The sequence below is a fragment of the Coregonus clupeaformis genome, chromosome 9 (assembly GCF_020615455.1).
Source record: "Coregonus clupeaformis isolate EN_2021a chromosome 9, ASM2061545v1, whole genome shotgun sequence".
Lineage (NCBI taxonomy): Eukaryota > Metazoa > Chordata > Actinopteri > Salmoniformes > Salmonidae > Coregonus > Coregonus clupeaformis.
The window spans coordinates 54,986,307-55,011,884 of NC_059200.1; the positions used below are offsets into that span (position 1 = coordinate 54,986,307).

General features: G+C 42.2%; 1 protein-coding gene across 6 annotated transcripts in view; it reads left to right on the plus strand.

Annotated features, from left to right (window-relative positions):
- The window catches only part of LOC121574108 (la-related protein 1), a 150,119-nt gene that overhangs the window by 76,893 nt on the left and 47,648 nt on the right, over window positions 1–25,578 (plus strand). For 5 of the 6 annotated variants that reach the window (XM_045222681.1, XM_045222680.1, XM_045222678.1 and 2 more), the window contains 4 exons: window positions 1,212–1,292; window positions 3,026–3,176; window positions 13,273–13,407; window positions 21,898–22,044. In XM_045222681.1, coding sequence (XP_045078616.1) covers window positions 1,212–1,292; window positions 3,026–3,176; window positions 13,273–13,407; window positions 21,898–22,044 — 514 coding nt within the window. The remainder of the gene's footprint in view (window positions 1–1,211; window positions 1,293–3,025; window positions 3,177–13,272; window positions 13,408–21,897; window positions 22,045–25,578) is intronic. The other variant, XM_045222679.1, reaches the window with a different exon arrangement.

Genomic DNA, 25,578 nt, shown 5'->3' on the forward strand with positions numbered 1-25,578 from the left:
TGGCACCCTATTCCCAACATATGTGAGAAAATAGTCTGTTTGAGAGAACACTTCACTACGGCCCTGCAGGTAGAAAAATACCCCTCTCTCCATCTGAGAGGGAATAACCCTACCTGAGAGATCATCAGCACTGCAGACTTAAATACACACCTGAGATGGGTATAGGGACTCAAAAGCCCAGCTCAGTTCTGGACTCTATCTCTGCATCTAGCAGTGCACCTGATGCATCCATCCATCCCGTCCTCCATTTTCCGAGGTGATGGGTCAGTTGGTCCCACGGACAGAGGATGCGACTCATTTGTGGCCTCTTACAGTAGCATAACCCCGCAGGCTATTTCTGTCCGCCAGGATTTGGCCGATTGTCACTGGCAGAGTGACCTTTTTTTAGACAAGCAGGGGGCGAGGTGAGGGGGGGCTGCTGCGTACGTTCTGCCAAGAGAGCACAGGCCTGAGGAGATGTAGGTTTCAGCCAGGAATAACCAGGCCTGGACGGGTCCCTATAAGAGGGATGTCCTTTTTAGGGATCCCCCACAATACGCCCCATCGTCACCCCCGGACATCTCCTGCTATTCTGGGAGCTGTTCGGCAACCAAACCTTTCTAACAAAGCTAAATCAGTCAGTTACTCTTAAAATGTTGTAACTGAGAATTTGGTATCAAAAATGTTGAACTTAATATAGTTGCCGTTTTTCCCAGAAAGGTACTAGGGCTGTGAAGGTGTTGGTTAAATGTTGTTTTTGTAGTGTTTAGGTTTGTGAATGTAGTTTACTGTGTCCCCAGTGTTATGGTTGGAGGATCTGCGTTTGGGTGCCAGTATCACAACAACCCTCCCCAGACACCTATCTTCTTTAGAAACTTCTGAGTATCCTTCCTGTCCACAGAATGAGAATACAGTGTTTAAAATCCTGCCTGTAGAATGATAACACATTGTATAGAGTTCTGCCCATAGAATGATTCAGGATTCTTCTTACCCTTTAGTTTAGAGCACATTTCATAAGCACATTTTCGCCACCAACACAATCTCATAACCATGACTGATTCCATACAATTTTCAATACACACTCCCATTACAAGGCACTAAACACACACACACGTCATCATCATCATAATCTGTCATTGTCATGTGTGCCATTGTTGAAATGGCAAAACTGTTATTTTCCTCCAGGCGCCCTTTTGTCCTAAAAAAGCCTCCCTTCTGTCCCATCTGCTCAGATTGAGGTTGTGAATCGGACTGTGTCATGCCCCATGCCCGTCAGGCAGGTCAGAGAAGTGGGCTCCACACGGAGATCCCCAGTAAGTTCACCCTCCACAGGGACCTGGAGCAGCCTGGGCTTGGGAGTTTCCGGCCTCCTGGCTCCATATAACCTGAATGAAAACTAAGGATACTTACTCAGGAGGAGTTTAGTGGTATGGCCTGCAACCTGGGGTGATGTTAACCAATCAAAAGCTTGCTGGGGAATTAATAATAATGGGGAGACGGTTGCACAGACCCTGACTAAGCCTACTCGTGGTTTGAACAGAACTACCAATCAATGGAGACTCACAATGAAATTGTTTAGTCAAGTAGTCGTCGTAATGTGGGTCTGTGCAACCAGCTGTCTGTGGATGTCCAGAAGGAGTATAATGGTGGAAATGCCTGCTACTGTTGTGAAATTAGCATTATATTAGGTATTCACGGCTCAATGGCCATTAACTACCTATTTAGGCTATTGGTTTTCCGGTAGTTACTCATTTATGCTTAATGTGAACAGCTATTCTGGTTCCAATTCAGATACAGAAAAGTATACAGTTCATCTTCTATTTGAGTGTGATTGCATGGGTTTGTATAGCGATTTAGTTATCGATCACATTTGAATGGATGTCCAAGTAAGACCCTAGTGCAGAGCGTCATTAGGGCTGTCCTTGCTAAAAAGGTGACAGGGTTTTTTGTAGATTACTTCATTTGTGACAAGTTTTAAAAAAATACATCCTACCACATTTTGAAGTGAGTGTAGATAAAGTGTGTGAAGCTAGGAAACTAGCCTATTCTTGCAAAACTAACCCTTCAACTGAATGCTTTGAAAAAGTGCCCCAAAAAAGAACTTATTTAGATGAGTGGAAGTGTTAGCTGAGTGAGTGAGCTCAAACATCATCAAGTGAACTAAACTTGCATTTGATTTGACTAAGTCTCAAATCACACACTGCATGACTAAAAGAGCAAAGATTATTGCACACACAGGATCTGCAACTGTCTGTAGGCAGCTCTCTGTGTGGTCGTCCTGCCTGGAGCTTGTCCACTTCATACCACCAATGACTTAAATGATGAACCGTATGAGCCCTGGTCAAAGGGAGTGCATTATATAGGGGATAGGGTGCTATTTGGAACACAGTCTTTAATGAAATAGTCTGGCCATCTATATGGCCCATGTCACTCACTAGTCACTAGTCTTAACCCCGGGATAGGTTGTGTCCCAGATTGACAGCAAGAATAAATAGAATGGGATTTCTGTGCTTAGTTGGTTTCCTTTCCCATGCACAATTGAGTTGCACCTTAAGAGCACTACAGTGGGAATCTTAACTTCCACTTCGGTCAGATTTTCACTTAGTCATGCTTTAATGTCAATGGGAGACTAAGTGAAAAGACTCCACTATGCAAGTAACCATTTCACTGTACCGTTTACACCTTCTGTATCCTGTGCATGTGACAAATAAACGTAGATTATATTTTTTTATAGTGTGTGTTTACCAGAGACTGTAATGTGAAGAACAACATGACCTGTACCAAAGTCAAATGATGATTGCTTATGTGCAGCTCCAGTAGCCAGGTCAGTCTCACCTGTGTGTACTGTAGGTGAGTGTGACCAGTGATCAGCAGTCTTAGTGTTTGTACCATATGGCACCATATTCCCTATTTAGCACATTACTTTTGACCAGGGCCCATATAGAGAATAGGGTGGCATTTGGGACGCACAGTAAGTGATGCTTCTAAACCTGGGTGGTAAACCTTCTGTGTTATTGTACCCTGTGTTAACTAACCTACTCCCCAGGCCCCCAAGAAGCCCGTGGTGAAGAAAGAGTTGAAGGAGAAGCGCGACACCAACGAGGAGAGCAAGGAGAACCAGAAGGCGAAGTCGGACGACTCTGGAGAGGAGAAGAATGGAGACGAGGACTCTCAGAAGAACGGACAGAAGAAGAAAGGTGGGTTCCTTTACTTGGATTGACCTTTTCTTCTTATATTTTTATTGACAGAACTGGCAGTTTTTTTTCCACATACGTGACTCGTTTCAGGAAACTAGGTGTATGTCCCATGTCACTACTTCACAGGAGAGGCATTTGAACGTAAACATAAAAAAACAACATAAAAATGCGTTTTCTGTTTTGCAGAAATGCCTTCTGGAACATGTGAACTTTCATGTGCCTTAATAACAAACTTCTATGCCATCTGTAAATACGAATAAAATGGTTAAATTACGAGTATAGTTGGTTTAGCCACAGAAAAAGACAGGAACCTTCGCGCTAGCCATGTAGCACGCTTCTGTCTATAATGAGCTGCTCAGTATGTGTAGGTAATCCTTTCTAATGCAGATTTTTTTTAAAGATAGCTCTCCACTTTCTGGAGGACCGAGTTTTGAAATCATTGGAATGCTCGGTGGAAGCAGAGTATGATAGCTAAGGAGATGGAGAAAATTCAGGCGTTTGATTGCAAATGCGGAGGGAGTCGAAAAGAGAACACAGAAGGCTGTTGTATAAAACACCTGTCTCCGGATTACATCTTCAAACTAAGGGCAACCATGGCATACGTGACAGAGAGGGAGAAGTGTTCATCCATGTATACGGGTAAGAGAGTCTAGCTAGCTACATTTTCAGATATTATAAGTTTCTAATTTTGTCAGGAAGTCGTTTTCATTGCAAGTTCAAGTGTACTGTTAGCTAGCTAGCTAACGTTGGCTGGCTGGCTCGCTAGCTAACGTTACGTGTATGATATGTGTAGTAATATTATTCGTATCTCAGAGCCATTTGCATTGCTAGTTATAGCCAAATGTTAGCTAGTTAACATTGAACTTAGTTGGTTAGCGTTTAGCTACCTGTAGATTCATGCAGGGTAGTAACGTTATGAGTTGGGATTATGGTTAATTGTTTATCTAGCTAGCTAGCTAGCTACATGTCTAAACAAAATACTCCACTATGCAAGTAATAATTTCACTGTACCGTTTACACCTTCTGTATCCTGTGCATGTGACAAATAAACGTAGATTTTATTTTATATAGTGTGTGTTTACCAGAGACAGTAATGTGAGGAACAACATGACCTGTACCAAAGTCAAATTAGGATCAAACGTTAGGCCAATTAGACAGTGTCAACATTCTAAAATGCCCTGCTTTTATTTAGTCACACTCACAACCGTAAGCTATTTTCTGTAATTATCTTGCCATTAACTTGTAAATAATGATCTCTTTTCTCTTTCTCTCACTCTGTGAATTTATTTCCCTGTAATAATGAATGGCAACTGTATACAGAGATGTCGATAGATGTAGTATAAACCAGACTTTAGTCTTGAAATCTTTGGTTGTTTATTACACAACCGTACTCAGTGTTTAGCACATGGCCTCACATGTCCGTAAAGAGATGGGTGGGGCTAAGGCTTAAGAGGGTGTGAACGATGGGTGTAGACAAAGAAGAGCTCTCCAGAAGGTGCACTAAAACATTCAAGGGTCTTTTTCTCAAAAGTGGGGTTATAAGTTTATCAATTTTCAAAGCAGAATTACTTTCCCATTGTTCCTCAACTGTAGTGTATTCTAAAACATTTCTAGCTCTGAGTCTTTACTTTTATCCAATGTAAAAAACACAATTTCAATTTATGACTGAATCGAGCCGGTTGGTCACATATGTACAGTGGGGGAAAAAAGTATTTAGTCAGCCACCAATTGTGCAAGTTCTCCTACTTAAAAAGATGAGAGAGGCCTGTACTTTTCATCATAGGTACACGTCAACTATGACAGACAAAATTAGAAAAGAAAATCCAGAAAATCACATTGTAGGATTTTTAATGAATTTATTTGCAAATTATGGTGGAAAATAAGTATTTGGTCAATAACAAAAGTTTCTCAATACTTTGTTATATACCCTTTGTTGGCAATGACACAGGTCAAACGTTTTCTGTAAGTCTTCACAAGGTTTTCACACACTGTTGCTGGTATTTTGGCCCATTCCTCCATGCAGACCTCCTCTAGAGCAGTGATGTTTTGGGGCTGTCGCTGGGCAACACTCCCTCCAAAGATTTTCTATGGGGTTGAGATCTGGAGACTGGCTAGGCCACTCCAGGACCTTGAAATGCTTCTTACGAAGCCACTCCTTCGTTGCCCGGGCGGTGTGTTTGGGATCATTGTCATGCTGAAAGACCCAGCCATGTTTCATCTTCAATGCCCTTGCTGATGGAAGGAGGTTTTAACTCAAAATCTCACGATACATGGCCCCATTCATTCTTTCCTTTACACGGATCAGTCGTCCTGGTCCCTTTGCAGAAAAACAGCCCCAAAGCATGATGTTTCCACCCCCATGCTTCACAGTAGGTATGGTGTTCTTTGGATGCAACTCAGCATTCTTTGTCCTCCAAACACGATTGAGTTGAGTTTTTACCAAAAATATCTATTTTGGTTTCATCTGACCATATGACATTCTCCCAATCCTCTTCTGGATCATCCAAATGCACTCTAGCAAACTTCAGACGGGCCTGGACATGTACTGGCTTAAGCAGGGGGACATGTCTGGCACTGCAGGATTTGAGTCCCTGGCGGCGTAGTGTGTTACTGATGGTAGGCTTTGTTACTTTGGTCCCAGCTCTCTGCAGGTCATTCACTAGGTCCCCCCGTGTGGTTCTGGGATTTTTGCTCACCGTTCTTGTGATCATTTTGACCCCACGGGGTGAGATCTTGCGTGGAGCCCCAGATCGAGGGAGATTATCAGTGGTATTGTATGTCTTCCATTTCCTAATAATTGCTCCCACAGTTGATTTCTTCAAACCAAGCTGCTTACCTATTGCAGATTCAGTCTTCCCAGCCTGGTGCAGGTCTACAATTTTGTTTCTGGTGTCCTTTGACAGCTCTTTGGTCTTGGCCATAGTGGAGTTTGGAGTGTGACTGTTTGAGGTTGTGGACAGGTGTCTTTTATACTGATAACAAGTTCAAACAGGTGCCATTAATACAGGTAACGAGTGGAGGACAGAGGAGCCTCTTAAAGAAGAAGTTATAGGTCTGTGAGAGCCAGAAATCTTGCTTGTTTGTAGGTGACCAAATACTTATTTTCCACCATAATTTGCAAATAAATTCATAAAAAATCCTACAATGTGATTTTCTGGATTTGTTTTCCTCAATTTGTCTGTCATAGTTGACGTGTACCTATGATGAAAATTACAGGCCTCTCATCTTTTTAAGTGGGAGAACTTGCACAATTGGTTGCTGACTAAATACTTTTTTTCCCCACCGTAGATGCTGGTATGGTGCTGGAGGTAGTGAATATGAGGCTAAAACATGGTGGAGTTCCCCTTTAAGTTTGTACAGGGCTAAGAGAAACAGAAGGCCGTATGGGCTGTGTGCAGCAGGTCTTCCGACCTTAGGGCTTTTACAAAGAACAAGTGTTTGTCTGAACACACAAGAAACTATAGCAAATAGTCTACTTTATCTTTTCTTTTTATTGGCCAGTCTGAGATATGGCTTTTTCTTTGCAACTGCCTAGAAGGTCAGCATCCCGGAGTCGCCTCTTCACTGTTGACATTGAGACTGGTGTTTTGCGGGTACTATTTAATGAAGCTGCAAGTTGATGACCTGTGAGGCGCCTGCTTCTCAAACTAGACACTCTAATGTATTTGTCCTCTTGCTCAGTTGTGCACCGGGGCCTCCCACTCTTCTTTCTATTCTGGTTAGAGCCAGTTTGCGCTGTGAAGTGAGTAGTACACAGCGTTGTACGAGATCTTTAGTTTCTTGGCAATTTCTTGCATGGAATAGCCTTCACTTCTCAGAACAAGAATAGACTGACGAGTTTCAGAAAAAAGTTATTTGTTTCTGGCCATTTTGAGTCTGTAATCGAACCCACAATTGCTGATGCTCCAGTCTCAAGACTAGCACAACATTTTCCAGCTGTGCTAACATAATTGCAAAAGGGTCTTCTAATGATCAATTAGCCTTTTAAAATGATAAACTTATTAGCAAATTAGCAAATACAACGTGCCATTGGAACACAGGACTGATGGTTGCTGATAATGGGCCTCTGTACGCCTATATAGGTATTCCATAACAAATCAGTCGTTTCCAGCTACAATAGTCATTTACAACATTAACAATGTCTACACTGTATTTCAGATTAATTTGATGTTATTTTAATAAACAAAAAAATTGCTTTTCTTTCAAAAACAAGGACATTTCTAAGTGACCCCAAACTTTTGAATGGTAGTGTATCTCATCACTCAATCTTGCCAAACGCATATTCTATAGGAGGGGTTAATATGAATTTAAAATAATTTGACATGATTTACAGTGGTGGAAAAAAGTTTTTAGTCAGCCACCAATTGTGCAAGTTCTCCCACTTAAAAAGATGAGAGAGGCCTGTAATTTTCATCATAGGTACACGTCAACTATGACAGACAAATTGAGAAAAAAAAATCCAGAAAATAACATTGTAGGATTTTTTATGAATTTATTTGCAAATTATGGTGGAAAATAAGTATTTGGTCACCTACAAACAAGCAAGTTTTCTGGCTCTCACAGACCTGTAACTTCTTCTTTAAGAGGCTCCTCTGTCCTCCACTCGTTACCTGTATTAATGGCACCTGTTTGAACTTGTTATCAGTATAAAAGACACCTGTCCACAACCTCAAACAGTCACACTCCAAACTCCACTATGGCCAAGTCCAAAGAGCTGTCAAAGGACACCAGAAACAAAATTGTAGACCTGCACCAGGCTGGGAAGACTGAATCTGCAATAGGTAAGCAGCTTGGTTTGAAGAAATCAACTGTGGGAGCAATTATTAGGAAATGGAAGACATACAAGACCACTGATAATCTCCCTCGATCTGGGGCTCCACGCAAGATCTCACCCCGTGGGGTCAAAATGATCACAAGAACGGTGAGCAAAAATCCCAGAACCACACGGGGGGACCTAGTGAATGACCTGCAGAGAGCTGGGACCAAAGTAACAAAGCCTACCATCAGTAACACACTACGCCGCCAGGGACTCAAATCCTGTAGTGCCAGACGTGTCCCCCTGCTTAAGCCAGTACATCTCCAGGCCCGTCTGAAGTTTGCTAGAGTGCATTTGGATGATCTCATCATTCCAACATATTTGAACATTTAATTAATTCTTCATTCCGTTCAGTAATTTGTCTGAGTTGCAATAGGAACTAAATCAAAGAGAATAGAACAGTCTTATCCATGTGTGTATTCTAAATTCTCCAAAGTTCTTTAGCCTCTCACCGTCAATATTATAAGTTTAATTTAGGCCTATCCCCCCCCAAAAAAAATAGGCCTTGAACTTGTAGGCATTGCAATTTAGGCTATCATTTTGGGTACTGGTGTCTTGCGGAATAATTTTAGAACTCTATTTGTGTTTTATAACTGTTTTTTATTATAGGGCTGCCCTTAAAAAGAGATCCTAGCTCACAGGCCTCTAAATGTAGCCTTTAAATAAATGTTAAACAAAATAGTTGAAGAAGCACGTGCAGTGGCTGATAGGAAAATAAATCTGGCAATAAGAATAGGCTATAGATAGTCTTGACCATTTGGGACCCCTTGGCTATTTAGCTCAGGACAGGTTATAGCCAAGACTTAATCAATATTTAGTTTTGTCTCATTTATTGATATGGATATAGCCTCTGCGTGATGTGGTTGTGCAACGCAAATGGCTATAACAAGCCTACATACAGAGTGGAATTCACAAATGCAACAGTCAAAATGCGTAACAGAAGGCCTACAGTCCGTGCTCCCAAATACTGGTTACATGATCACCACAGTAGCCCCTATATAAATATATAATATTTTAAATATAAATTATGCAATTCTATGGCCATTAAATAACACACAACAGCATGGCATATTTAGATATGGTGTCAGAGGAAGGCCCTAAAAAATGTCAAAGACTCCAGCCACCCTAGTCATAGACTGTTCTGTCTGCTACCGCACGGCAAGCAGTACCGGAGCGCCAAGTCTAGTTCCAAAATACTTCTCAACAGCTTCTACCCCTAAGCCATAAGACTCCTGAACAGCTAATCATGGCTACCCGGACTATTTGCACTGCCCCCCCCACCCCACCCCATCCCCCTCTTTTACTCTGCTGCTACTCTGTTTATTATTTATGCATAGCCACTTTAACTCTACCCACATGTACATATTACCTCAATTACCTCGACTAGCCGGTGCCCCCGCACATTGCCTCTGTACCGGTACCCCCCTGTATATATAGCCTCCCTACTGTTATTTTATTTTACTGCTGCTCTTTAGTTATTTGCTTTTTATTTATTTACTTAACACTTTTTTTTATTACTTTTTCTTTAAAAAACTGCATTGTTGGTTGTAAGTAAGCATTTCACTGTAATGTCTACACCTGTTGTATTCGGCGCATGTGGCAAATAAAATTGGATTGATTGGATTGGATTGAGTTAGTGGAATAGGCCTAGCCTATATCATGTTTACTTTCTACTTTGCAGCTCAGGCAGTTATTCTAGACAAGGATCTTCTGTGTCTTTATAGTATCATTCACACACAAGTCATTTGCTGAACGCCCAAACCTATACTACGCCATCTACTGATAGAACGTCGTTATCAAATTCCGTTCTAAAACAAGCTCTAGACTTTTATTTTGGAAATGAAACCGGAAGCTGCAAAGCAACTCTAACGTCTGGGCTAGAGTTGCTTGATTGACTAGCTAACTTCGACTAGCTACGTTCGGTTCATGGCCTTTGCAGATGCCACATTCCTGACAAAAGTTTGTACGTATAAAAAAGATCTGTAATTGAACTCATAGTCGTAACATAGGGTTTGTACGTTTACAGATCAAAAGATAAATGTTTTACCCCTTTTTCTCCCTTATTTTGTGATATCGAATTGGTAGTTAGTCTTGTCTCATCGCCGCAGGTCCCGTACGGACTCGGGAGAGATGAAGGTTGAGAGCCATGTGTCCTCCGAAACACGACCCTGCCAAGCAGCACTGGTTCTTGTCACACTGCTCGCTTAACCCGGAAGCCAGCCGCACCAACGTGTCAGAGGAAACACCATACAGCTGGCGACCGTAGTCTCATGCGCCCGGCCGGCCACAAGGAGTCGCTAGAGCGCGATGGGTCAAGGACATCCCAGCCAGCCAAACCCTCCCCTAACCCGGACGATGTTGGGCCAATTGTGCGCCGCCTCATGGGTCTCCCGGTCGTGGCCGGCTGAGACACAGCCTTGGATTGAACAGGGTCTGTAGTGATGCCTCTAGCACTGCGATGCTGCGCCTCTCGGGATGTCCATTACAGATCTAATTTAACGGTTACGTTTCATGTTTCACGCATGGCTTTTCTTACGATCCTAGCAATTTACTTATGGATTTTCTTACGATCCTAACAATACGTACGTTCAACCTTTTGGCAGCTATATGGCTCCATAGCTCTCGCTCTCTTGCCCTTTCTCTCTTCCTCTCTTTCTCTTGCTCTCTTTCTCCCGCTCGCTCTTTCTCCCGCTCGCTTTCGCTCCCGCTCGCTTTCTCATTCTCGCTCTTGCTCTCTTTCACTCTCTCTCAGCTCTTTCTTTCTTTATCTCGTGCTCTCTTTTTCACTCTTTTTCGCTCTTTCTCTCGCTCTTTCTTTCTCTCGCTCTTTTGCTGTTGCTATCGCTTTCTCTCTCGCTTTTGGTTTCTCTCTTGCTTGCTCTCTCTCTCGCTCTCTTTCTCTCGCTTTTTCTTGCTTTCTCTCGCTCGCTCGCGCTCCCTCTTTCTTTCTTTTGCTCTCTCTCGCTCTTTTTCTCGCTCTCTCTTGCGCTCTCGCTTTCTCATTCTCGCTCTTGCTCTCTTTCACTCTCTCAGCTCTTTCTTTCTTTATCTCGTGCTCTCTTTTTTGCTCTCTTTCTCTCTCTTGCTCTTTCTCTCTCTTGCTCTTTCTCTCTCTTGCTCTTTCTCTCTCTTGCTCTCTCTCTCTCTCTCTCTCTTTCTCTCGCTCTCTTTCTTTAGCTTTCTCTCTTGCTCTCTTGATCTTTTGTTTCTCTCTCACTTTCGCCGTCAGCAGATAGGAACAGGGCCACATCACTCTTACTGGGAGTCACTTGTGTCCAACGCGCTCGCTGTGGTCTCCGGGCCTTACACACACTCCACTAACAGACCACTGGCACAGCCTGCTGGCCAGCAAGGGGAACTACATCTCAGGCTGAATAGCTTTTTGGGGGGGTTTAATATGCATAGTCAACCAAGAAAAACGTGAGGTATTTCTTTTGGATGTTCTTTCTCATCTCTCAATAGGATTAGAATTCCCATTCACAATCCCAGCCATGAAACCTTTTAAAACCTGATTGGTCTAGCAGGATACAGTGGGGGAAAAAAGTATTTAGTCAGCCACCAGTTGTGCAAGTTCTCCCACTTAAAAAGATGAGAGAGGCCTGTAATTTTCATCATAGGTACACGTCAACTATGACAGACAAAATGAGAAAAATTTGATGTGCAAATTATGGTGGAAAATAAGTATTTGGTCAATAACAAAAGTTTCTCAATACTTTGTTATATACCCTTTGTTGGCAATGACACAGGTCAAACATTTTCTGTAAGTCTTCACAAGGTTTTCACACACTGTTGCTGGTATTTTGGCCCATTCCTCCATGCAGATCTCCTCTAGAGCAGTGATGTTTTGGGGCTGTCGCTGGGCAACACAGACTTTCAACTCCCTCCAAAGATTTTCTATGGGGTTGAGATCTGGAGACTCCAGGACCTTGAAATGCTTCTTACGAAGCCACTCCTTCATTGCCCGGGCGGTGTGTTTGGGATCATTGTCATGCTGAAAGACCCAGCCACGTTTCATCTTCAATGCCCTTGCTGATGGAAGGAGGTTTTCACTCAAAATCTCACGATACATGGCCCCATTCATTCTTTCCTTTACACGGATCAGTCGTCCTGGTCCCTTTGCAGAAAAACAGCCCCAAAGTATGATGTTTTCACTCCCATGCTTCACAGTAGGTATGGTGTTCTTTGGATGCAACTCAGCATTCTTTGTCCTCCAAACATGACGAGTTGAGTTTTTACCAAAAAAGTTATATTTTGGTTTCATCTGACCATATGACATTCTCCCAATCCTCTTCTGGATGCACTCTAGCAAACTTCAGACGGGCCTGGACATGTACTGGCTTAAGCAGGGGGACACGTCTAGCACTGCAGGATTTGAGTCCCTGGCGGCGTAGTGTGTTACTGATGGTAGGCTTTGTTACTTTGGTCCCAGCTCTCTGCAGGTCATTCACTAGGTCCCCCCGTGTGGTTCTGGGATTTTTGCTCACCGTTCTTGTGATCATTTTGACCCCACGGGGTGAGATCTTGCGTGGAGCCCCAGATCGAGGGAGATTATCAGTGGTATTGTATGTCTTCCATTTCCTAATAATTGCTCCCACAGTTGATTTCTTCAAACCAAGCTGCTTACCTATTGCAGATTCAGTCTTCCCAGCCTGGTGCAGGTCTACAATTTTGTTTCTGGTGTCCTTTGACAGCTCTTTGGTCTTGGCCATAGTGGAGTTTGGAGTGTGACTGTTTGAGGTTGTGGACAGGTGTCTTTTATACTGATAACAAGTTCAAACAGGTGCCATTAATACAGGTAACGAGTGGAGGACAGAGGAGCCTCTTAAAGAAGAAATTACAGGTCTGTGAGAGCCAGAAATCTTGCTTGTTTGTAGGTGACCAAATACTTATTTTCCACCATAATTTGCAAATAAATTCATTAAAAATCCTACAATGTGATTTTCTTTTTTTTTTTTTCTCAATTTGTCTGTCATAGTTGACGTGTACCTATGATGAAAATTACAGGCCTCTCTCATCTTTTTAAGTGGGAGAACTTGCACAATTGGTGGCTGACTAAATACTTTTTTCCCCACTGTAAATTACAGTGCAGCTTGTTCAGTGCTGCTCTGTCATTCCCCCTACACACATCAACTAGTTTCATACTATCCCTGCCTGCCTGCATCTCACTGCAGACAGGGACGCTTGGTCTTGGACAACAACAACAACAAAAAAAGATATACATTCATTGTAGAAATCTGACAGACAGGTGCCTCCCTAACAGCAGTGTGTGTGTGTGTGTAGGAAACAAGCATAAGTGGGTGCCGCTGATGATCGAGGTGAAGTCTGAGGGGCCCAGAGAGCGCTCTGCCTCCAAGAACAACACCCGTCAGAACGAGGTGCACAGGATGCCCCCCAACAGCAAGAACGACCTCCGAGGTGAGTGACATCTCCCATCGCCAACCTGATCCCTTATGCCAGCCTGACTTCATCCCAAATGGCAGCCTATGCCCTATATAGTGCACTATTTTTGACCAGTACCCATCGGGGATATACAGGTAGCAGCCAAAATAAAGGATAGGGCGTTGGGCCACCATGAGCCAGAACAGCTTCAATGTGCCTTGGCATAGATTCTACAAGTTTCTGGAACTATTTTGGAGGGATGCGACACCATTCTTCCACGAGAAATTCAATAATTTTATGATTTGTTGATGGTGGTGGAAAACACTGTCTCATGCGCCGCTCCAGAATCTCCCTTAATGTGTTCAATTGGGCTGAGATCTGGTGACTGAGACGCACACACACACACCAGGGTTTCTGTTAGAAAAATGTGGTGCCGGACAACGTGACCAGCAACATTTTAATTTACCGTAAGGCATTAGGGCGTCCACCCACGGTGCTCAAAATCACATTTAGATTATTTTAATTAATCTTAACAGAATTGATCCTGTAAAGTTGTAATAAAATACAGTAGAACAAAGTTTCTTATACCAACATAACAGGTTTTATTGAAAAGCATAACATTGTCTGTTGTATTCGTCCCTGCTATAAATCATGAATATCATTTAAAAAAATAAAAATACATTTAGCCTAGAAGAACAATTCTCCTATGCAGTAATAAAACACAACTTCAAAATATAAAATGTGTATAATATAATTTTAGAACGACCTGTCCTATAGGCTATTTGTATGAACATTTTAATTAATAAATAACAAAACACAGCTGTTTGCAAATACAATCTAGGGCTCTCTAATTTAATTAGCCTAGGCATGAACATTTTAATTAGGCCTAATAAATACAAAACATGGCTGTCTACGAACGCAAGGGCCGGCCCACCCCATTCCCCTGCGATTCAGCACCATATCTGTAGAAAGATGTCACTCTAGGCAGCCACAAAATTAAGAAATTATAAAACGTATGTAAATAAACTACATTCGTAAAGGCTGGTTCGTTGAGAGGAATCTTATTTTACAATGCTCCTGTGAAAAGAGGCCCGCACCATGCATTTATGAAAGAACTTGTTTCCAAAACTCAAATTATATCTCAATCTTTTTACAGTTCTACTGGATGATGTTAATAAATGTTATGTTTATTGTCATTTTAACTTTCGTGGGTTCATGACTCGTGTCATGTGTGAAATACATGGCTTATTGATAACAACTCTGCTCCCTACTATAGGCAGTTGGCTGCCTAGTGATTGCAACATTTTAACTCTCCGATGTGAACAGTTGGCAACGATGTTTAGTTTCTAAGTGCTACTGAATAAGGTCAACTGAAATGCACCAATTGCGCATGATACACATCATTACTCTCTCAATCCATTCCAAATCGTTATACTATACATGACACGGGCGGCATATGTTGATCTTGCTTAGGGTGGCAGCAGAACTGCTAGGACCAGGCCTGACTAACATACAATTTGCCTCTAATTTACTTGTGTTTGCAGCAGACCTTAGCCTGCTCAAAGTTAGCTGCTGTTGTTGGGAAGTCAAAACTGTCAAACTCCTTGGAGCAGCTTGCGATGCGCGTCGGCCTCGTTACTTTGTCATCAAGAGGGCACGGTCTTGAGGCCGTCTTTACTCTGTTTTGGAGAAAGAAGCCCCTCTCGGCAGGCACACTGGAAATTGGGATAATCAACACGTTTGCACATTTTGCCCAGTCGGGGTACACTTTTTTTTGGGGGGGGGGTGGTAGATCAGCTTTAATATTGCAGATAGATTGTAACTTCCATCAATGTAATTGTCTGCATCACTTCCAATCCCCCATGTTTTTTTTATCTCGCAAATATATACTGTGTGTGTATATATGTATATGTATATGTGTGTATATATATATATATATATATATATATATATATATATATATATATATATATATATATATATATATATATATATATATATATATACAGTTGAAGTCGAAGTTTATATACACTTAGGTTGGAGTCATTAAAACTAGTTTTTCAACCACTCCACAAATTTCTTGTTAACAAACTATAGTTTTGGCAAGTCGGTTAGGACATCTACTTTGTGCATGACACATGCTTGTGGTCCTCTGTAGCTCAGCTGGTAGAGCATGGCGCTTGTAACGCCAAGGTAGTGGGTTTGATCCCCGGGACCACCCATACACAAAAAATGTATGCACGCATGACTGTAAGTCGCTTTGGATAAAAGTGTCTGCTAAATGGCATATTATTTATTTATTTATTTACAAGTAATTTTTCCAACAATTGTTTACAGACAGATTATTTCACTTATAATTCACTGTATCACAATTCCAGTGGGTCAGAAGTTTACATACACTAAGTTGACTGTGCCTTTTAAACAGCTTGGAAACTGATGTCATGGCTTTAGAAGCTTCTGATAGGCTAATTGACATAATTTCAGTCAATTGGAGGTGTACCTGTGGATGTATTCCAAGGCCTACCTTCAAACTCAGTGCCTCTTTGCTTGACATCATGGGAAAAACCTAAAGAAATCAGCCAAGACCTCAGAAAAAAATTGTAGACCTCCACAAGTCTGGTTCATCCTTGGGAGCAATTTCCAAATGCCTGAAGGTACCACGTTCATCTGTACAAACAATAGTACGCAAGTATAAACACCATGGGACCATGCAGACGTCATACTGCTCAGGAAGGAGATGCGTTCTGTCTCCTAGAGATGAACGTACTTTGGTGTGAAAAGTGCAAATCAATCCCAGAACAACAGCAAAGGACAAAGGACCCTGTTAAGATGCTGGAGGAAACAGGTACAGAAGTATCTATATCCACAGTAAAACATTTTACATTTTAGAAATTTAGCAGACACTCTTATCCAGAGCGACTTACAGTTAGTGAGTGCATACATTTTTAAAGTTTTTTTATTTTTTCATACTGGCCCCCCGTGGGAATCGAACCCACAACCCTGGCGTTGCAAACGCCATGCTCTACCAACTGAGCTACACGGGGCCCTAAAACTAGTCCTATATCAACATAACCTGAAAGGCCGCTCAGCAAGGAAGAAGTTACTGCTCTAAAACCACCTTAAAAAAGCCAGACTACGGTTTGCAACTGCACATGGGGACAAAGATCGTAGTTTTTGGAGAAATGTCCTCTGGTCTGATGACACAAAAATAGAACTGTTTGGCCATAATGACCATCGTTATGTTTGGAGGAAAAAGGGTGTTGCTTGCAAGTTGAAGAACACCATCCCAACCGTGAAGCACGGGGGTGGCAGCATCATGCTGTGATGGTGCTTTGCTGCAGGAGGGACTGGTGCACTTCACAAAATAGATGGCATCATGAGGAAGGGAAATTATGTGGATATATTGAAGCAACATCTCAAGACATCAGTCAGGAAGTTAAAGCTTGGTCGCAAATGGGTCTTCCAAATGGACAATGACCCCAAGCATACTTCCAAAGTTGTGGCAAAATGGCTTAAGGACAACAATGGCAAGGTATTGGAGTGGCCATCACAAAGCCCTGACCTCAATCCTATAGAAGATTTGTGGGCAGAACTGAAAAAATGTGTGCGAGCAAGGAGGCCTACAAACCTGACTCAGTTACACCAGCTCTGTCAGGAGGAATGGGCCAAAATTCACCCAACTTATTGTGGGAAGCTTGTGGAAGGCTAGCCGAAAATTTGACCCAAGTTAAACAATTTAAAGGCAATGCTACCAAATACTAATTGAGTGTATGTTAACTTCTGACACACTGGGAATGTGATGAAAGAAATAAAAGCTGAAATAAATCATTCTCTCGACTATTATTCTGAAATCTCACATTCTTAAAATAAAGTGGTGATCCTAACTGACCTAAGACAGGGAATCTTTACTAGGATTAAATGTCAGGAATTGTGAAAAACTGAGTTTAAATGTATTTGGCTAAGGTGTATGTAATATGATGCACATATAATATATACATATACACGTGTATATATATATTTATATATATATACGTATACTTAAAAATATATATATTTCCCTTTATTACTTCTTAACCCCACCACCCCTTCCCTAATTGGAGTAAACTAGTGAACAACAACGCTTAGGCCTCTACTTCCAGCTTACACATACTATATACATTTTGTGGACCCAGTCAATTTTACAATAATTATATTTTCTTTGTTTTTACTCCTGAAATCCCTCTACCCTCAACCTCTCCGTCGGGGTAGACTTAGCTGAAGTACCTTACGAGGACCTTGTGTCTTTTGCGTGAGTAAAAATAGAAACGCACACAGCCGACACTAATTTCCAAGCAGCTTGAGGATTTGTTAGCCTGTGAAGTAGATTTGCCTTTGAAGTTGGAGCACATCGACTGGTATTTCCATCAATGCATAAAAAGCATTATTTTGCTATGGATTTTCTTCTTCTTCCGGACAATTTGGCTGGCAAAATTTTTATTTATCAGCTTTTTATTGATTTATCGGCCAACAGAAACCCCCTGACACACACACACCCTTTAAACCCCCATGCTCTTTTGCGACCCCTCTTTTTTAAAAGTTGCTGAGTTCTCTTCTAGCCATGATAGCGAAAATAATGGTAAACTGGGCATCGCTTAATTAACTCAAGAACCACACCTGTGTGGAAGCACCTGCTTTCAATATCCTTTATCCCTCATTTACTCGTGTTTCCTTTTATTTTTGCAGTTACCTGTATATAAAGGTTATATGTCATATATAATTAGGTATTTTAGGTTTTTGAATAATAAACATTCTAAATATGCTTTATAAGTAACTGTAGTGCATGACCCTAGGGTGGCAACACATACATTCTAAGGTTTTTTTATGGGGCTTAGTCCATTCTGATAGTTTTATACTGTTCAATCAAACTTCACCCAAAATATGGAATATAGTGGGCACTTTGAATACAACGTTTGACATGACAAGGAATGAAAAAGCCATGGAGGGGTTATTGTGACAGTGTAGGAACCAAGGTGTTGGTCAGTGTTTCCCAGTGGACCCTAATTAGATGTTACATTAAATGTACTATTTTATTGTCGCTTTGATGTAGCTAAAATATTCATGCTTTGCCTATTCCTCTCTGATTTAGAATATACCGTTGCACAAACATTCCGATCTAGGCCTACACAAGAGGGGTATACTACAAAACAGGATCATTGAGTTAGCCAGCTAACTTTGATAAACAACCAGAAATAACCACACATTTTCTGGGTCTTGAGAATACTAAATTTAGATATGTGTTTTTGGTTATTGAGTCAACTAGATAATTTGCGTTTCAAGCTTATCTATCAAAAAAATAAAAAGGTATGGAAGAATATTTAGGGAAGTGCGCTGGCTAGCTGGCATTGATCCTGCTTTATAGTATATCCCTCTGCACTGGTATCAGGCTGTATTATCTACAGTGCCTTCAGAAAGTAGTCATATCCCTTGACTTATTCCACATTTTGTTGTGTTAAAGCCTGCATAAAAAATTGACTAAATTGCTTTTTTTCCTCACCCATCTACACACAATACCCCATAATGACAAAGTGAAAACATGTTTAGGGATTACTTTTTTTTTTTGACTGAAAATTAAATACAGAAATATCTAATTTACACAGGTATTCACGCCTCTGAGTCAATACACGTTAGAATCCCCTTTGGCAGCGATTACAGCTGTGAGTCTTTCTGGGCAAGTCTCTAAGAGCTTTGCAGACCTGGATTGTACAATATTTGCATATTTTTCTTTTCAAAATTCTTCAAGCTCTGTGAAATTGGTTGTTGATCATTGCTAGACAACCATTTTCAAGTCTTGCCATATATTTTCAAGCAGATTTATGTCAAAACTGTAACTCGGCCACTCAGGAACATTCACTGTTTTCTTGGTAAGGAACTCAGTGTAGATTTGGCCTTCTGTTTTAGGTTATTGTCCTGCTGAAAGGTGAATTAATCTCTCAGTGTCTGGTGGAAAGTAGACTGAACCAGGTTTTCCTCTAGGATTTTGCCTGTGCTTAGCTCCATTCCATTTCTTTTTTTATCCTGAAAAACTCCCCAGTCCTTAATGATTACAAGCATACCAACAACATGATGCAGCCACCACTATGCTTGAAAATATGGAGAGTGGTACTCCGTAATGTATTGGATTTGCCCCAAACACAACACTTTGTATTCAGGACAAAAAGTGAATTGCTTTGCCACATTTTTTGCAGTATTAATTTAGTGCCTTGTTGCAAACAGGATGCATGTTTTCGTTATGTACAGGCTTCCTTCTTTTCACTATGTCAATCAGGTTAGTATTGTGGCGTAACTACAAAGTTGTTGATCCATCCTCAGTTTTCTCCTATCACAGCCATTAAACTCTAACTGTTTTAAAGTCACTATTGGCCTCATGGTGAAATCCCTGAGTGGTTTCCTTCCTCACCGGCAACTGAGTTAGGAAGGACGCCTGTATCTTTGTAGAGGCTGGTTGTATTGATACACCATTCAAAGTGTAATTAATAACTTCACCATGCTCAAAGGGATATTCAATGTCAGCTTTTATTTTTTACCCATCTACCAATAGATGCCCTTCTTTGCGAGGCATTGGAAAACCTCCCTGGTCTTTGTGGTTGAATCTGTGTTTGAAATTCAGTGCTCGACTGAGGGACCTTACAGATAATTGTATGTGTTGGGTACAGAGATGAGGTAGTCATTAAAAAATTATTTAAAACACTATTGCACACAGTGAGTCCATGTAACTTATTATGTGATTTGTTAGTAAAATATTTATTCCTGAACTTATTTAGGCTTGCCATACTTCTTGACTCAAGACATTTCAGCTTTTCATTTTTAGTTAATTTGTAAAAAATTCTTACAACATAATTCAATTTTGCCATTATGGGGTATTGTGTGTAGGCCAGTGACACAAAATCTAAATTTCATACATTTTTAATTCAGGCTGCAACACAACAGAATGTGGAAAAAGTCAAGGGGTGTGAATACTTTCTGAAGGCACTATACCTACGTTTGCTCTGACAAAGTACTTTTAGCTAGCTAGTGATTTAGCATTAGGGGCTAACAGTTTATTTTAGCCACAACTTGCTAAGGGAAGATAAACTAGCTGTTGGCAGACAGTAAGATACAAACAAATAGTGTAATTATAGAATGTTGATAGGCCTATCACGTACATGCCCTTATGTCAGTCATCAGTCAAAAAGAGGGTGTCTTGTCCTGCTCCTGACATCTGCTCCTGCATTCATCCCAGTCATCAACAACAGAGCATTGGGGTAGGTGCATGTATGACATCAATGTGTGCACAATTACAATGATAATTTAATATGTTCAATTTCAGAAAATTTTATATAACATAAACATACTGTTGACAAGTAGGCTATGGTGTAATGGAATGTTTTGCCTTGTGTGGTAGGCTTTTTTGACAATAATGTAGGCCATACAATAACGCAATATGTCACAACAGGTCTAAATATATTTGACATGACAGTGTTATGACAATATTATGACAGTGTTATGACTGGTTGTCAAGTGTTACCAACGTGGAACACTATAAAAACGAACATTACACAAGGCGGAGTGGCGTAACACATTTAACAAACCAAACATTGAAATACCGTTGTATAAGATAAAGTAAAACCCAAACGGGTCCGTGTATCAATACCTGTATATAGGAAAATACGGTATACCGCTCAGCCCTATATATAATAATTTGACTTTTGCGTTATAAATGGGTAGCTCCTCAACAGTGACTCTCATTTGCTTATATGAGTGTGTTTAACATGTACACTACATGACCAAAAGTATGTGGACACTTGCTCGTCGAACATCTCATCCCAAAATCATGGGCATTAATATGGAGTTGATCCCCCCTTTGCTGCTATAACTGCCTCCACTCTTCTGGGAAGGCTTTCCACTAGATCTTGGAACATTGCTGCGGGGACTTGCTTCCATTCAGCCATGAGCATTAGTGAGGTCTGGCACTGTTGGGCGATTAGGCCTGGCTCCCAGTCGGTGTTCCAATTCATCCCAAAGGTGTTCGATGGGGTTGAGGTCAGGGCTCTCTGCAGGCCAGTCAAGTTATTCCACACCGATCTCGACAAACCATTTATGTATGGATCTCGATTTGTGCACGGGTGCATTGTCATGCTGAAACAGGAAAGGGCCTTCCCCAAACTGTTGCCACAAAGTTGGAAGCACATAATCGTCTAGAATGTCATTGTATGCTGTAGCGTTAAGATTGATGATTTTAGGCTTGTGTGCGGCTACTCGGCCATGGAAACCCATTTCATGAAGCTCCCAATGAACAGTTCTTATAAGGCATTTTGGAAAACTGTAGTGAGGTTTGCAACCGAGGACAGACGGGCACTGAGCTCTTCAGTAAAGCTATTCTACTGCCAATGTTTGTCTATGGAGATTGAATGGCTGTGTGCTTGGTTTTATACACTTGTCAGCAACGGGTGTGGCTGAAATAGCCGAATCCACATACTTTTCTATATATAGTATATTTTATGTTCTCAGACTGGTACAGTGGGAAGTACGAGCGTGAATGGCGTGACGACCGTGATGAGGTGTCCAGCGTGAAGAGCGAAGGTGCTCCCTTCCGTGCCGGGTTCCGGGGGCGTGGTCGTGGCAGGGGCCGGGGACGAGGCAGAGGAGGCTCCAGAGGTAAGCAAAAGAAATGCATTACCATGTAAATGGTCAAAGTCATCGTATCATATCGTAACTATACTGAACAAAATTATAAACGCAACATTCAACAATTGTAAAGATTTTACTGAGTTACAGTTCATTTAAGGAAATTAGTCAATTGAAATAAATTAGTTAGGCCCTAATTTATGGATTTTACATGACTGGGCAGGGGTGCAGCCATGGGTGGGCCTTGGAGGGCATAGGCCCACCCACTGGGGAGCCAGGCCCAGCCAGTCAGAATGAGTTTTTCACCACAAAATGGCTTTATTACAGACAGAAAAACTCCTCCGTGGTTACACGTGGTCAGCAGTTGTGAGGCCGGTTGGACATACTGCCAAATTCTCTAAAACGACATTGGAGCCAGCTTATGGTAGAGAAATTAACATTAAATTCTCTGGCAACAGCTCTGGTGGACATTCCTGCAGTCAGCATGCCAATTGCACGCTCTGTGGCATTGTGTTGTGTGACAAAACTGCACATTTTTAAAGTGGCCTTTTATTGTCCACAGCACAAGGTGCACCTGTATAATGATTATGCTGTTTAATCAGCTTCTTGATATGCCACACCTGTCAGGTGGATGTATTCTGTTCGCTAAGGAGAAATGCTCACTAACAGGGATGTAAACAAATTTGTACACAAAATGAGATCAATAAGCTTTTTGTGTGTATGGAAAATGTCAGGGATTTTTTTTATTTCAGCTCATGAAACATGGGACCAACACTTTACATGTTGCGTTTATATTTTTCTTCAGTTTAGTTGGATACAGTCGACTCACATCTACTGAACTGTTCAGTGCAATTCACCTGTCTTCATGCTTATGCATTTGTACCTACATGATAACCTAGATCCCAATGAAATACAAGATCTAAATGATTGAATACAATGAAAGACCTAAACTATAGGATTTTTCAGGATTTGACTGTAGAAAGTAATACATTACCCTGTACTAAAGATTTCAAACTCCATTTGAGGCGTCCAATTTAGTGTTCGGGCTCTATTTTAGCAACCTAACACAATGGTTAATATCCGATGGTGTAGCGCTATCGGTCAGAAATATATTTTGCTATTTTCACAGCGGCAATTATGAGCGCAATAGTTGGTGGTGGCACGAAAGGGCTGGGTTTTGATTAATAAATCAATTGTAGATATGACGAGGGCTTGGCCACTCAATGGCCAATCAATGCTATCCATGGGGCAGAATTCTCGTCCTAGTCAATTGTGGATTGATACTACAGTTTATTAAATAGCATAGCATACAGGAAAAAATAACAGTAAAAGAAAACTAAATGTTTGCTCAATATGTTCATCATAGGAGAGCTGTAGCTCCGCCCACTGGTGATGTGGAGCAGAGCATGCTGGACGATCTCTAACTGAGGAGAAGGAAGTAACTAGAGAAAGTACACAAGCCAAGTGATAAGTTCCAGCCATCTGCTGTGATTACCTTTAGTTAGCATTCTTTGTGTTAGCCAAGGCCAGTGTGCGTCCATCAGAAATCACACACACTCTTGGTTAACACAATTGTCATGCCATACACTGTGTTGTGCTGTGCCATTTCTGCTCTATGTGAATCATCATCATTAAACTACCTCAACTGGAATCCTACCTGTCTGCCATCTGTGCCCTTACAAGCACCTGGGAGAGAACACATAGTGCTAAGAATATACAGTCCAACAGGTCCTCCACTACATTGTGGTTCATTCGAGACGGAGCTTCAGTGCTTTTTCCCAGAGCAAGATGCAAGACTACTACGTGAGTGAAGCATTCACATAGCCAGCAGTTCGCCCGAAGCGTCAGACACGGCCACCACAACATATACAAGATCACGAGGTAGGGTATGTGAGCCATAGATGGCACGCTTCACCACACCATAGCACAGCACAGTATGATGTACATGAGCAAGAAGAGGAGTGGTGTTCTCATCATGAAGGAGCGGCCAAGATGACCCCCTTCACCTCGTCACGTGTAACCTCATCCACTCGCTAGGTTCAATGGGATACTGCCCCAGAGAGGGACCATCAGAGCTATCACCACAGAGGGTATGGTTCAGAACCCCAGCTAGCCCACAGCCTGCAGAGAAAAAGAGAGCACATGGAGGTAAGCAGAGAAGCCTCCACACCCTACGCTTACCGGGAACACAGGAAGCTGCCAACAGCTTACCAAGCAGAGCTACAGAAGTTCCGGAAAGAGAATGAGAAGCTGCGTATATCTCAACTAGCTGTACAAAGAGAATTCGCCAAGTTTGATGGAGTTAAACATGAAATGAGGAAGCTTGTGGATAAGGTCTGCAGCCTCCAGCCACTCCTTCACCCGACTGCAGCTAGCTACACCCCCGCAAAGTCTACTCAACAACAATCTGGCCCGCTGTACGAATTGAGTCGGTTCTAACAGTCCACCTCATTTCCCCACCAGAACTAGAGGAATAGTTCTGCGAGGAATACAGTGAGGAGTACGATAATGATGAAGAGGAATGCGATGATGGTGAGTGGCCTGACCACCATCATGGCCTACATAGGAAGAATCAGAGCAGTCAGAGAAAGAACAAGTAGTAGACCTCCTGGACAAGATGATGAGTGAGCTCAAAGCCATGAGGTATCAGGCTACTTCCGCTGCTGCTAAGCAGAGCAGACCAGCATCAGTAGTCATGAATCCAGGCCACCCTCCAAGAGAGGCTACACCTTCTCCATGTCCCAGAGAGTCAAGTTACCACCCTGATGGGGACTATAGCCAACCTCCTCACCAGGCCAGTGCTGCACCTTCACAGCGCTACGTTGGTGCAGTGACCCGGCAGTCTTTTCCTCCAAGGGATCACCCTCATGCAGCAGCCTATGAGCCACGAAGAGCTGCCAGCCAAAGGCAACCAGAGTACCCACCAGGTCGCCGACCAGGTCAGGTTCAATGGATACCTAGGTCAGACCCTCAACCCCATCCGCAGCCCCCTAGAGGCTTCACCGCCACAGCAGCAGCAGTGCAGACCTACAGAGGGCCTAGGCCAACCAACCCTAACTTCAACAGCTGAGACCCAAGTGAGTTCGGTCGACTGATGATTGCACTAGGGAACCTCCTGCCGGGTGACGGGAACGAGCTCTTCAAGTATCAGATCCTATTGGATCACTTAAAGCTAGAAGAATTGCATCGTATTCAACTGCTCCTACCAGTTCCAGATTCTCAACCTGAACGAGTCCCTGCTGCCAGGACCTACCTTGGGTATGTCACTCCTGGGAGTACTGTTGCGGTTCCGCGAGCATGCCGTCGGGGGATCAGTGGCGACATCAAGTAGATGTTTCATCAGGTCCGCCTCCTACCTGAAGATAGGCCCCTCCTACGGTTTGTTTGGCGTGACATGAAGAGAGAAGAGACCCCTGATGTCTTCGAGTGACAGGTGCTTCCCTTTGGCACCACATGCAGCCAATGCTGCATCTTTGCCTTCCAGAGGCATGTCACAGAAAACGGTGAGCCTGGCGAAGATATTCGGTTCTCTGTAGAAAGGTGCTTCTACGTTGACAACTGCCT